Here is a 16371-nt window from a genome sequence, read left to right on the forward strand (position 1 = left end):
GTCATATTTAATATACCATGAAGAATTGTGCAGGTGCATGTTGCACAATGACTATTCCAAACAAATAGACTTGGAAATAAAAATCAAAAACAAGAGGAGAGAAAAATCCAGATTCATTTTCAAAAGCCCAACTCACATGACGTCTAATGAAATCATCATTAATTTTTCTTTTTTGTTGTATTTTACTTTATCTAACACAAAAATAAATATTTTTTACTTTATTCTTTATCATCCAGCATCCATGTTATTCATAATTTGTATTTGTATTTTGTCATAATGTATGCACTTTATGGTCTCTCCAACTACAATATTACTCTAAAGAATGCACAGAAAAATATTGCAATTGTATATTATGCTTGTATTTTCATTATAATAAATGTAAGTAAACATACGTTACATGCTTACATACCTTTACTATCTATAAATCACAATGTGATGCATTAAAAAAAATGCAAAATATATACTTACAAAACTTTTAATAATTATTGTTGGGCTACTAAATCTTATGAAGAATTCTGCAATACATTAATTTCAGAGAGAAAAAGAAGAAGGAGAATAATTTAATATGTAATAATAATTATGTAATAGTTATGATTATAATAACCATAATAATAATTTATAAATAGCTTTAAGTTGATAACATAATTATGAACAAGTGTATGGAGACGAATTCAAGCATTAAAATAAATTCTGTGAACTTAGTGGAGAAGAAAGCGAAAAACTCTCTGTAATGATCGACAATAATTTGTCATAAAAAAAAATGTTTATTTTTTTATGGTGGTGAGATGATCCTATACCACCCGTTTGCGAGGCATAGGATTATCTCACCACCATTTCACCAAGAAACGCAACTTATACCAACTGCGATCATTGAAATGATGTATGTTGAAAAACAAAGAAGATCTCTTTAATTTACAGTGACGAAAAAGATAGCAAAATCTAATTTATTCTTCAAATCAATCCTGTTATACCACTGTAGATCTTATAAAACGTACTGCAATAGAAAACTTAGCACAGTTAGCAAGCTTCAAACCTTTATCTAAAAGCACATACAGCCAAATCTGAAAAATTTATTAACCCAACCACGTACCAGAGGAACTCACCATCAAAGAAAGAAAATGTAAGTGAATTGGGCATACATTCCGAAGAGAGCCGATCACAATAGCGTGCAATAGATTGATTTGGAATTCGCAAGGCAAATAGAGAAGCCGCGGTTAACGTGGAAGAACAAACCTAATGGTTTAATCGCATTCTCCCATTACAGCACGTTTTGCCACGTAAACACTCTTTTATAAATTTATAACCAGATTGATAATTATATTTTTCAATCCCATAAATTTTAAATTTTTTGATATATTTAATTTTCATAACAAACATACACACATACACAAATCAAATATTTTTAATAACTTTATAGCATAAAACGTTCTATCATCTGCACAATGTTAACAAAATATTCATAAAGATATTTTATACTTGTATAATTTACAAAAGTAGTTAGACGTTTACGTACGTCTACAATTCATACACACACTATGTGTTCCATTTATTATATCTACGTATCCAAATATGTAGGTATAATATAATTACAATAACATCACTCTTTTATTTTAGAGTGTATTAATAGACATCTCAAGAGAATAAAATGTTTATGAATCCCAACTAAAATTATAAAGAGTTAAAGAAGAAAACAAGAAAAATGCAGAGCACAAAAATAAAAAAAATATTAAATGAAATCAGTAGCTTTTATATACAATCGTAATATAGTCGTAATATTGTGAAAATCAAAGTTATTATATAATTATATACAGACGTACTACGTCTACACTAGTTACATATGTGCCAGTTATAGACAAAGAAAATTATGAACCAAAAAAATTATTATGAATATTAAAATTTTTTTTTGGGCAATCCAAAATTTATTATAGCAATAAATAATTTTATTACTTCACATAATATTTTCATCTACATGTCATAGGGATAGCATTTTCGAGAAAAGGAAGTTCAAATTTTAATTAAAAAAAAAAAAATTAAGAAATTAAAATTATGACAATTTTTTCATTTATTTAAGGCTTTATGCTGCTTACATTATAGTAAGAACCAGCAAATTTTATATGTACATCCCAGTACTCTAATTTACTAACAGGCTATACTCATATAGGGTTTAGTTTACCCAAAAACCATTTGTTTTAGATTTACGGTATGCGTGATTTGGGAAGACCGTATTACCTTCTATCACATTATGAACGTCGACTCAAATCACACACGATTTCACAGGAAATCCGACTTATTATTTTCGGACGTATCCTTCATGTGATTACTGTACTATAAGTTTAATTCTAGATCTCGAAATTATCCTTAAATGTAAAATAATTATAAACACAATGGTAGTGGTTTATACAGACTAAATACACAATGAAATATTTTTGTTTACTTATTATTAATTTAAAAATTACTCATGATTATTAAAAGGAATTAAAATTGTACCCCATCATCTTCCTCTAACTCATAGGGTTTCTTGCAAATGCTTTTATATTACAAATATATTGAATACTCCAATAATTAAAAATAATTAAAAACTTCTGCTTATGTAATATTTTATGAGTACGTCCATGGTGTATGTCACCCGTCGGCAAAGTACGGCCCATTCAACTTCAACATGTAGCCAGTGGCCCATACTCATACTCACTTATTACATATTTGCCCATAATCCACAAAAGTTTGTCGATGGTTTGTCTATGTAATTCAATTTTTACTTTTTATTGAACTGCAATCCACAAGGACGATATCTCAAATGCCTTTTTTCCAAAATTAAATACCATTTAAACTTTGTTTACACAAAAAAAAAATAAACTTTTAATAGTATTTAATTGGAAACTCGGCCACAAATTAAATTTTTAAGTGAAACTTTGTTCAAAAAAACTGTAACTATATTTCTCCTAGATGTCAATGAGAACTAGTACTGCATAATATTTTCTTATAAAAACAAAAAATTTAATGACACGTTCCAGCTATAATAATGCTACTCACTCATGTAGAGATTACACAGAAGTCAAAAATCTATAAGAAAAAAATAAATTTTAAATTATTTTTTTTATATTGAAAATAAAAAATTTTCAATACCAATTACATTTACTGTTTATTTTCCTCCGTTTTTCATAATATGAAATCAAGTATTCAATTCAAGTTTCTTCTTGGTCACTTTTAAATAATATATTGAAGCTTTCAATAACGTTTAGACTATCATAGGAACCAGTTTTAATACTAAATATTGCAGGTTTTCAAATCGATTTTTTCTCTATGATAGCCTAGCTAGCTAACTACACATTTCAATTTTCTTCTTCTTCACTACTCATGGCATAAATTTTAAACGTTATCAAAATGTATAATGTATGATTGTTAATGCATCCATAGACAATATTTATGTACTCATATACTCATAATATAATATATGAATCTCTTGAGTAAGTAGCTATATAATACACATATAATAATGCAGATGGTGAAAACACAAGAAGAACCTAAAGAATATTGAATATATGAAGACAGTGAGAAAGAAAACGAGGTCTTATCAGGATTCCGTATTTAATTGATGTAATTATGAAGTATTATAACATTTTTTGTTTTTGTCTTATACTCATATACGAAAATATTTATTTTATTATTATTTTAATTAATTAGAGAGCGTTTATAAGTAAAAACAAAAGAAATGTGAAAAATATATATACGTATACATATATAGAATTATGAAGGGATCCAGGAAATTCATTTATTTCTACATGCTGATTTAATTCCACTATAATTTTTCTATCATCACATAAATAGTATGCACTATAATAATAATATGTGTAGGTTCATGCATAAATATGAACTTATTTCTTTATACATTTTATTTATACATCTACAATATATAATATTATATAGGGTAAATGTTAAGCTATAAGCATCATCATTACTTACTCGTATATAACAATAATCATTTATCAATTCTTATAATATTTTTTTTTTCTTTCGCATTCTTATATAATATTAATATTTTAGATATTTAATATTTGATTTATTAATTATAATATTTTTACTTCCTACATAATATTATCATTTATATAAGATGTGTGTATACAGTGCCGGATTTATTTATAAGATAAAGTGACAATAGCCTAGCGCTATAAAATCGACAAATTCAAATTTGGTACTGATTTTGTTATTGTTCATACGAAAACAAAATATTAACAAAATTAGCCACAATTAATAATTCAATTGACAGTAAGTGTCACACAAATTTGATTTAAAATAATGTAATTATGACGCCCATATAGAAATTAAACGAACAGCTTTAATGTTCCTTTTGTAAAATATTCAGAAAAAAGCCATAGCTTGATGCATTATGGGTGTAATTTCGCCTCCTGGTTTTTACCGATTTATTAATGAGAAAAAACCGATTGTTAATCTTAAAAAATCAAAAACTAATGCCTAATATTTTCAATTTTCTTCCATGCCCTGCTACAAAGCTAGTTAAGATTATTTTTTTTTTTCAAGTCAAATTCGAGGAAAACAATCTTTCTGTCTTGAAATTTGTTTTAGCATCTATCTCATTCATATTACTGTGGTTGTATGAAAAAGTTATTTTTATTTCTGAATGGCGCTATTTATGTTTTCACGTATTTCAGAAATTCCGCTTAACCCTATAGTACTGTACCTGATGTAAATCCAGCTCTGCTCTAATTAAAATATATTATAATATAATCTGTTGAGCATTGATAATATTTTATGTAAAAGAAATTAATATTAAAACAAGTATATGTCATACACGTATATTTATCTGCCGAATGACATTTAAAGAAGAAGAATTATTGAAAAGGCGGCAGTCACAATAGACGCACAATTTTATGTAATTTAAATGTGATTTAAATAGTTCATTCGTTTTTCTCTTATATTATTAATTTTTTGTTTTGTTTATTCCATTCTATTTCAGTCAAATTATAAATTGGCTTTTAGGAACTCTTGAACTTTCTATAATTTATTAATGATATGATTTTGATTTAGTAATAATAATTGTATTGTCGCCAAAAAAAAAAAAAAAAACAAGAAATTTTAATGGCTTTAAGGAAAAATAAAATAAAAGCTATACACATATAATAAATTGATATTAGATTATTAGCTATGAATGATAATAACACCCATTAGATTTAAAATGAATTAGGAATATTAAGATAAAATAATATTATTGGTAGTAGTTTCCCTGATACGTGAAGAACACAATGGTTTATAGTATTTAAAGAGGTGTTGGGTATGAATGTAGTTGACAAATGGATATTTAACCTTCACTTAGTTTTTCCATAAAGGATATGGAAGCTACACAGTGGGAAATATTAGAAGAGTCATTCATTTTCTCCAAGAAAATCTCTAGTAGGATCGTCTTCCATAAATACAATCCAATTCAATTGCATAGGAATACACCAATATCTAAAAACACCATTGTCGATGTAGGTTTAAACTAGCCCTAATTTACTTTACTATTTCCATTTCTAGTAAATATTCCATTAGAGAAATTTCAGAAAGTGTCCTGAATCTTAAAATCTAAAAAAAAATTAATATTTCAAATTTCTCATTTATTGTTCTTTTAAATGGTCAATTTTAACATTCTTTTATAAAAAATTTCAATTAAAATTTACAATTTTGTTTCCAAAAATAACAAATTTGTTAAAAATATTTTTATTAATATTTTAGAAACAACTATTTAATATTTTTTTTTTTTTTTCCTAATTTATTTTACTTTTTTCAAAATTTTATTGATTGCTAAAAAATTCTTAGCTTTTTAGAATTTTTTTTTTTCTGTTTGCTTTTTCAGAAATAGTTAATAAGAAGAGTCAAATAACTTTTCATTTTTTATTTTGTGTCCTTGTTTCATTTATAAGAATTTGTTTCTGGTTCTCCTTTTTTTCAATAATATCAATTACTCATGAATAAGTACAGAATTTTTACTTCATAGAGTATAAAATATTCCAAAATCTGATTATAATATCAAAACATAAATTAATGTTCTAAGAATAATGACAATGATCCGACCACACTGGTAATATAACTGACTAAGTATATAAAAAAAATGAATCGGCAAACAATTAAAACAAAACCCTTCTAAACGGTACTCGTATTTCTGGAATTGAAATGGGAGGAACAATACTACTGTGACTTAAAAGATCTTGACCGTTGTCTGCATTGTATCGGTTTCATCTCCTCTATAAGTATCTGTTGACGATTATTGCGAATTCTATCAGGTCGTTAACTTGGACTCTCCATTCCACTCCTTGGCTCTTGACTGTTATCTCCATTTAACCTGCCACATTTTCTCTCTAAAGCTTTCGAAGTATTTGCTTCCCATTATTCAATTCTCTCGGTTCGTTAATTCGGATCCAAGATCCACTTTAGCCTTATGAATCGAAAAGATTCTCCACTTTAGAGACTACAATAATTGTAGTCTCTAAAGTGGATAACTCAGAAATCCCTCATTCATATAACAAAAAAAAACTCTAGTTTCTAGTGAAATAAGTGTAGGAAGAACACAAACAATTCTTGTATTTTCATGGAAAGGTCCAGTTCATAAACATAAGTTACAATAATTCTACCTTGTATTCAACTGTAACCTCTTGGAATTCAAACTTTCAAAACGATTTAAAACGAGATATTTCATGCTTAATCAATATTGAGTTGACCATCTGTTGATCCTAAGGTGATCCTTGCTATTGTTATTTCACCCCATTGTCATACACGTGATTATATTATGTAAGTATGTTTCTATGTTGTTGACTCATTTTTTTCTCTCTCTCTCTCTCTTTCTGATATTGCTTTTTTGTTTTTTTTTTTGATAAATTACTGTGTCGACAGTATTGTTTGTTCCATCTTTAATTTTCGAGTAACTGACATAGATAAATTTGAGATTCTAGAGTGTCTTTTTTTTTCCAATTTTTTTTCTATTTTTTTTTTTTTGTTGGATACCCTAGATCCCAGATCCTTTTTTTTTCTATACTTATTGTATAATGTAATTTTTCTCATATTCTATACAATTTCAATTTTTTTTTTTGGTTTCTTTAGAATGAAGAGCGATGAAATCTCCCTCTTATACTACAATATATAGGAAATTGTTGTAATATATTTGAGGAAAAATTGAGCTTTAAATAGGAAAATAAGAAAAATTTCTCTAGCTTTTGTTCATTTGTTTTTTTTTTTGAGTAAAAAAAAAAACAGTTGCTTCACAATTCAATATTAAATCACTATGAACACAGTGAAAATGAGATAAGTTGAATGTCATTTTTCTTTTATTTTCCCTTTTAATATGGTTTGTGTTGTGTGTTTGTTTTCTGTTGTTGTTGTTGTTATTGTTTTTGTATTATTAAATCATTTGACACTTCAATAAAACATGTTGAATGTTGGTTTTGATATTTTTATATGTTCTCTTTATCAAATTGGAATAAAATTACTGGATAAATCTTAAAGTCAATGTTTGAATTGAATGTCAAATTTTTTCTTTGTGGGTTAAAAAAAAAATTAAAAATAATTTTTCATTCACCACTCCGTTTAGTTTTTTTAAATAATGTAAGTAAAAATAAATTTATTATAAAATTTATATACGTACATATTTGTAAGCTAGTGCAGTTTACTTATTATAAAATTTAATTGCATTTTAAAAGGCAAACATAATATAATTATAAATAGAATTGAATTTTTTGGATCTAATCAAGTTGAACACAAATTTCAGACATTTTAATTGAATTACTAAAGTTGATGACCACAACGAAAGTAAGAATATAATTTGTTAATGTTGAAAACAATAATTAACGCGTTTTTCACATTGTTACGACACTACGGCAGTAAGAGTTGTATGAAATGTTGCCGAAATGTCGTTGTCGCAATTCAGTTTATATTGACAACAACAGCGACAGCAATTAATCAAAAACAATCTAAAATATTTGTGCCAATTCTAGGAAAGTTTTATTAATTTGTATAGAGCATTCGCCTAGAAAGCACTGGGTCACTGGTTCGAGTCCAGTTCGAGGAGAAAAGCTTTTTAATCAATTTTTCTGATTTAACTCAACTCATACCTTTGATTACGTGAAAACATTGGGGTTATTCTGAGTATCGAATCACTAAGGTAATAGTGATAATTATCACAAAATTTTCAAAAACTTTATTATAGAAACGAATCATTTCTAGGAATTGGTTTGTGTATACAATAATAATATCGAACTTTTTACGATAATTGTCACTATCAGTTAGTGATACTATACTCAAAATAAACTGCATTTTTTAATTAAAAATTTCTCGCCTCTGTACCCTTGAAATCAACGGCACCGGCAGCACCTTATGTAATTGTCCCATAAATTCTAATAATTTCTTTTCTAACTCCAAAAATCTTCCACCAATATTTTATATTATCAATATCAAAAATTCCTATACATATAGAATATTTTGAGAATATCAGAAGAAAATATATTTTTCATGTCTTCTCTCCTTAAATACAAATGATATCTAAAATATAGCGATATATATATGTAGTTTATCGGTACGCTGCATAAATAAAATTAAAAAACACTGAAATATAAAATTTTCGAGAACTTTTTTAAATGAATCATATTAAAAATTCGTAAATAATTCAATTTATTTTCCGAACAACACATTAAATAAAATATTTTCATGGTTCTCATTTTGCAACAAAACTAAAATATGAATACATACAGGCACACTATACTTACATATATAGATAATATGCATACACACAATGTGAATGCATTCCAAAACTCATAAATAACCCTTGAATTAATGGAATCTAAATCAGTTTGTAAATAATTATAAACGGAACGAAACATCTTTAGTTTGATAAAATGAAAATTGAAAATATCAAATGAAATTTTTTTTTTTTGTGTATAAATTTAACTAACAAGTATAGCACAATGTAGTATGTGTGTGGGTCACGCATCATTAAATTCTGCAAAAGAATAATAAGGGACAAAACAAAAAAAAACAGCAGCATCCCAATTTCTTTTTGATTTTTGTTTTCTTGCTCCGATGGAGAATTTTTTTTTTTGTTAAGAAAAACTTCTATACGACATAATTCATACCATATATAATGATAATAATGACGATGATAATGATAATTATTAACATAATGATGAAGATAATAAAAATAATAATGATAGTGATGATGATGATGATGTTGATTATGATGATTTCAATGATTATGGCTATTAAAACGATAATCATAAAAATTATTTTGTTTCCAAATAAATTTAATTTCTCACATGAATTTTTTTTTTGTTTATTTTTTGATTCTTTTTTAGCTAATATTCATTTTGTTGCCCATTCATATGCCTTATCTTAAGGATTGCCAAATCTTTAGAATGAAATAGGTATTTGTAATATTGTTTAGACTTAGCCTTTAAAATTATTTACATTTTATTCATTATTTACAGTTTAAGGTATTGAATTTTTGTCCCTACATAGCCTATGTGCAATTTTTCCTAAATTTTTTATGTAAGGTAAATCTGAATTCAGGGAGCGGGATCGTCCAGTAAATTTTACAAACAGCAAATAAAAACATTTAAATAAAAGTCGTGGAAGACGTTCGTGGAAGCTTTCCTCAAGCTAATTCAATATGAAAAACAAAGTTGTTTTAACCACTGATCACTTCCCTCATTAATGTCATACGAAAGATCTTCTTGACAGGCTGAAAAAATATCATTCACTCTTGTGCAGAATCTCTGGAAGGTTACGATATTGGGTTTCTTCAATGAAATTATTCTACAATCCCTTACAGGATACCTTTAAAAACTTTTTTCGAACATTATTATTACAGGTTAAGGGTGTCTGGGAGTAAGATATCATATTGTAATAAATTATAAATAAGTAACTACGGTGGCCCGAAGAAAAAACGCATTTTCATCTTCTTACATATCTCTAAGAATCCTGCAATGCATTTTGTTCGATTTAATTACACTTATTGCAATGTTTTAATTTCGGTTTTTCTATGGTATACTTATTCAAAAATAAAAAATTTCAGTAGGATTGATTACTCTATTGTATATGAAAGGCCAATAATTATAATGTACAAGTGTGAAATAGTAAGAATAACATCATCTTTTTATATCATCTTTAAATAAACAAATAAATTTTCATTCCCTCCTATAATTTTTGATATAAAATTTTTGAGTAATCAAATAGAAATAAGTTAAATAAACGAAGGAAGCTTTATAGTCGGTCCGGACGAGTTATAATTGTCAAAATGAAGTTACTCCGAAAAAAAATCAACCAATTTTAGCTTATCTTCCGTTCTCTTTTTTAAATTTTATGAGAGCAATAGTCGTGTCCAATTCCTCTTTCTTTCAGTCTATGATTTGAATATTAATTTTTTTCCATGTCTCAGAAATTCAAAAACTAACCTTGATTTTGAAACTATTTAATATGGTGAATAACTTTTAAATAATTTTATTCTAAGTTCTAAGCACAACCATGTGAAAGTTTCCGGAAAGAGAAGCAGGCATTTCTTATTATACGGAGATAAAAGCAATAATAAAGGTATAGACGAGTATGTTCATAATCATTTATACATACATATATAATTATCTACCTACATGTGTATACCTACATTCTTACATATTTATAATGTATTTCTATTTAGATTTTTATAATTTATTTAAACATTAGTGATGCTTCTTACAGTTTCCAGTTAATTCGATTATTGGTTGGTTGGTTGAATGGTTGCTGTAAAGGAAAGATATTCTATATACAATATATTCAGATACTTAACCATAATATAGTTACATATATATATGTATAAATAATAATTATGATACTTCAAAAGAATATTTTTTTCTTTTTTTTTGAATTAAAACAAACTTTTTACTTTTAACATGATTTCTGCTTCACTTCTAATTTTTTTTTTCTTCTTTGGAGTCATTCAGTCACTGAATCTAAAATTAGGATATAGATATTATGATGAAATTATAATATGAGAATTTTGTTTAATTAAGTGTTTATGGAATGATATGGTTACACATTTTCATATAAAAATCTATATGTAAATAAAAAAAAATGTGGGTACAAATGTATGTGTATATAATTTATGGTTTATATGGCGTTGAATTTTATGAAAGAAAAATATTTTTACATTTGGTTCCTTTTTGATGATTTCAGTTGACCAAAAAAAAAAAAAAATTTTTATATTTAAGTAGATGTAAGTATGTGCGTTCTGTGGTTTCGTTTTTAATATTTGTGCTTTCAATCGTAAACTAGTATAAAATATTCTAATTGTTAATTGCAAAACACTAACATAAAATTTGCAAAAATTTGATATTTAGGCACATTATTAAAAAAAAAAGTGAATAAAATTATCATATATGAATGTGGTTAATTGCCATAATATAAAATATCAACCGAATAACATAACGTCCATTTTTATATTCTATTTTTGTTTAGAGAATAAAAATTTATGATGAATACAGAATTTTTTTAACAAAATTTAAAATCCATTTGAAGGAGAGAATATTTACGATTTTGGCTATCCTATCCATTCGCGATTTATTGTAGCCAACCTACCTATATACACAGACGTAGATATCCAAAACAATTAAACCTATATCGCACAGGTTTGTACAAGGCTGAGATAAAAATGTGTTTAACATAATCTTCTCATTGTTACTGTAGTGTTGAACAAGAGAAAGTTAAAATTTTTAACTTTGTGGGCCTAGGAGCATGCAAATAAGCAAATTTATAACGGATCGGGAACGGTTTTTATTCTTCACCTAAGGTATTGTTGGTGAGATAATCTTGATTCCGATAAAAAAAATGCATTCGCATACCGGAATCCTTCCATAGACATCAATGAAGAATGAAATCTTCTTCAAGTAGCCAACCAATTCTAAACATTATGATAGACATAGGCGGCTCGGAGAAAGACAATCGTTAAACAAAGTTTACAGTGAATTGATAGCCTTTTGTGAGACTTGATTTAGTTGTACCTAATATTACTCTGGTCGACAGTCAAAAGAATATTACTCTATTAACTGATGGTAGAGTAGACAACGGTGAGAATACTCTCGATACAATCTCTATAATAACCACAATGCTCTCTACCTTAACAGTGCACAGAAATTCAGTCAAGTTGCCGAACAATTAAAATTCAATAACTTTGCTACTACTTTCACCACGGTTGCATGTTTTTTAATAGATTTTTATTTATTTTAAATATTGAACACTTACCAGTAAATGACGTTAATCCTAAATAATATAATTTTTTTTGTATTTTTTTCTACTTTCAACAAAATTTTTGTAACTCTCTCTTCCAAACACTCATCATAAATAGTGGCTTTTCAGACATTATTAGCAATATTTGTGGTTTTCAATTTTGTTTTTTTTCTTTTTGTTGAAATTTAATACCAAATTTTCTCAATTTCAATTCATTTGGACCTCAAAATAATAATTAAAACATTCCGTATAACTTTTTGACCACAAACACATACACGCACATATATCACATAAATTATTTTAACTGTTTAAATTTCAACTACTATTTTAACTACTTCCAAGTTTTTTTTTATTTCAAATTTGCTGTTAAAATTAAATTATTTCTTACGCATGCTATGAATAAAAAAATTTATTTTTCTGTGGTTAAAATTTTTTATAATAATCACTTTTAATATTTTATGATTTTTAAAATTACCAGCACATTAAAATCATTTATAACTGAATTTTTTAACATTTCGAAAACTCTTAAGCGATTTAAGAAATATTTATTGGATTCACACATTTGTACACATTTATTCAACATATGAGCAGGAGAAAAATATGACGAAAACATGAAAACCATTTCTGATAATTTAAGACTAAAAATTATGACATAAAAACAATCTGATCACTAGTCATATAGGAATTTTGTGTTGTAGAAGCCATCGAAAACCTCTGCATGAAATGAAAAACACGCAATTATTGCAAAAAGTTCTGGTGATTTTCTTTATTACTCTCTCTCTCTCTCTCTCTCTCTCTCTAAGAGTTGATAAACTGAACTGCAAAAAGCAAAGAAATTTGCCCTAGAGCATTTTAACCATTTTTTTTCGTAAATTTGTTTGCTTCTCAATATCATCATAATGTCATAATGATTAAGTTGTAATTTATTGAAAAGTATTTTAGAGCTATTGGGAGTGTCGTCATCATTTTGTATTTAAACAAATATTATAATAGCTATTTCGTGTATGTGTACACATGTAATCAACTTGATTTTATTATGTTGATTCACCAAATGGTTCAATAAACTTTTGCACAACAAAATTTGCATTCTATGTAAAAAGTAATCATAATATACACGATATACTTGGAAAATAAAATAAATTTATTAAGATGTTAGTTTTCTTAATGATTACTTTGTTTAAATCGATAGCGTTATTATTAGTATGTGCATTTATTTCACTTTATAAAATGAGAATTTTTTTTAAATACAAGGTACACGGTGTTCAACTATATTAAGAGATGCAAAGAAGAGAGAAATTCTTGTACAATTTTTATACGATGTCCGGCTACATATGAAGACTGAATATTTCGGTCGGTTTAAAGTGAAGCTTCCATGTAAACTAGTTTAATTTATGAAGATTTCTTTAAAAGAGGTTATCTGAATTAAGAAAATCATTACTGAATTGGTGGAACAGCTGGAAAATCGTCTTTTTTGTCTTATATGTCAATTTGGACTCTTGCAATCAACTAACTAATTAAAACCTATAATATGCAGAAACTTAATCAAAGTCAAATATTTATTCGAAATTTAGTAAATAGACATAATAATCAATGTCTACTTACCGTGTTATTCCAGCAAGAGAGGAGAATCTTATAGTACCTAATTCTTACACGAAGATTTGATTTTTGAAACATGCTGTATATAATCAATGTAAACTTGTAAGAACAATCTAATGAATGAAAAAAATACGAATCAATGAATGAAATTTGTTTGTTCTCTTAACATTTAATGGAGCAAGCATCTTAGAAAAAAAATGCCTTTTTTGTAATACAACAACCAATGTAATATACAACCACACTAGATGATTGGCGATACACGTCTTAAATGAATTAAAAAACAACAAAAAAAAACAAAATTGCAATGATCATATCATAAACACATGAGACTCTTATATTAATGTCTTCATTTTCAATGATCATTTCATTTCAGATAATATTGGCAAAGAAGAAAATATTAAATTGCATTAATTTTGTTTGAGATATGCAAAAATTTACATTTGCATTTTCTAAATGAAGCGATTGAAGAATTATTTAAATTGACAACGGAACGTTCTAAAATATGATCTAGATCTTGACCGGTATTCTTATCGTAATCTGATCCTGATTAAGTATTCTTATCGTAAATGTTTCATTTTTAAAAGTAGGTAAACAAAATTTTCAACTGAAGCTTCATTCTTCCGCCTTATAAGAGCGTTTATAAAATTATGAATTCGATTCTATTGCAATTTTGTGAAAAATGGAATCAAATACAATTTCGTGAAAAGTAGGTAAACAAAATTTGCAACTAAAGCTTCATTCTCCCGCCGTATAAGAGCGTTTATAAAATTGTTAACTAGATTCTGTTGCAATTGTGTGAAAAATGGGACCCCATCTTCTCAATAATTTTTTGATCGGACACCTTTAAATGCTAGATGTGAAACTTGGTTAATAATCTGATCTTTACACAAAATATAAACTAAATACCTTAATTTCCAAAAAAATACCCAGAAATCCTCTTTTATAATAGAATAAATTGTAAGTTTTAATGATGGTAAATTGTTAAATATTATTAAACCTCTAATGTCAACCCTTTTCATATCTCTCGCATTAATGATATACATTATTTTTATTACCTTAATTATTTCATTCCTCAACTACCTAACATTCAATTATAATAATTGTATATGTTATTTATTTATTTATTCATGATTTTTGTATTCAAAAAAAATATATATAAAAACTTCACATTAAATTTAATATTAAAAAAATTAAAAAACTATTTTTCTTTATACATTTTTTCCTTATATTTCACAATAAAGAATCACAATAATTATAACTCTTTATTTATTTTTCTCTCTCTCTCTCTCTTTTATAGGACTTGAAAACAAAATATTTTCATCGTTATGTACTCTACAATTAACAACTTCAATAAAATAATATGAAAATAAATTGGTAGCATACCAAAAATTCTTTTTATACCTAACAACCATAACAGCGACATCAAGAACAACATCAAGAACAACAACAACAAACAACAGCAAATTTAACATTTCTTTATGAAAAACCATCATTAACTAACGCTGTTAAAAAAGAGAAAGAAAGGTAACAAGAGTATAAAACAACAACCACAACAACGACAGCAAAAATTAAAATTTTAGAAACAAAAAAAGAAATAAGAGAAAAAACGCTTATGGTGGTCAATATACTCATTTTAAAGACTTATGTAATAACATCATTCAAAATCCAACATTAACAACTTTCATCAACAATATCAAATATCAATATCATCATAATTATTATTATTATTACTACTATCATTATAATATAAAAGGATAAGAGAGAGCAAAAAAAAAAAAAAAAAATAACGAAGGATATTGTTTAACATGAATACGAAAATTTCACGAATTATATAACAAAAACAGAAGAAAAAAACAAGAACAACAAAATTAAAAAAAATTTTTTTTTTTTTTTTTGTAATTATTAGAGAAAAATTTATAATATAAGAAATGGTTTGCATAGAAGTGGACCATTAATCGCAGTCAACATTAAAAGAAAATGGTTGCTATGAGGACGTTGTTCCAACAAACATCGTTTCAAAAGTCCTTCATAAAATGTTGTTATTGTTATTATACTATTTATTCATTTCAATATTTAGTGGTAGTATTACTCTTATTTATTTCATTACTACCACAACAAAACGTCAACGCTTTAGATTTAGGTAAGTTTAAGTTCGTTTTATTATAAAAATATATAATTATATATATATATATACAACACACATTTATAAAATGAATATAAAAAAAAAAAACCCTAAAGTATCAAAAAATTATTTCTTTATTTTATAAAAGGGCTTTATTTTTTTTTTTCATATATTTTTAATACAAATATACACATACATTTTCCATAAGATTGCTATAGCCATTAATATTTTTATAATATAGTATATGTATGAGCTTTATACTTACGTACATTTTAATATGTTTCGATAAATTTACGAAATCAGCTTTAGATAGATCATATATATTATGCGATTAGATTTGAATGCCCCAGATCGGGTGCCTGTTGTTGCATTGAAAAAATAATGCACATATGCACTACAATTAGAATTTAAATCCCCTA

General features: G+C 26.2%; 1 protein-coding gene across 4 annotated transcripts in view; it reads left to right on the forward strand.

Moving 5' to 3' along the window:
• Positions 1-15694: 15694 nt before the first annotated feature.
• The window catches only part of LOC129614763 (discoidin domain-containing receptor 2-like), a 156532-nt gene continuing 155855 nt past the window's right edge, over positions 15695-16371 (forward strand). For all 4 annotated transcript variants that reach the window (XM_055529621.1, XM_055529630.1, XM_055529612.1 and 1 more), the window contains exon 1: positions 15695-15970. In XM_055529621.1, the coding sequence (XP_055385596.1) occupies positions 15808-15970 (163 nt within the window). In that variant the 5' untranslated portion in view covers positions 15695-15807. The remainder of the gene's footprint in view (positions 15971-16371) is intronic.

The sequence above is a fragment of the Condylostylus longicornis genome, unplaced genomic scaffold, assembly GCF_029603195.1.
Source record: "Condylostylus longicornis isolate FDR11 unplaced genomic scaffold, ASM2960319v2 ptg000005l, whole genome shotgun sequence".
Lineage (NCBI taxonomy): Eukaryota > Metazoa > Arthropoda > Insecta > Diptera > Dolichopodidae > Condylostylus > Condylostylus longicornis.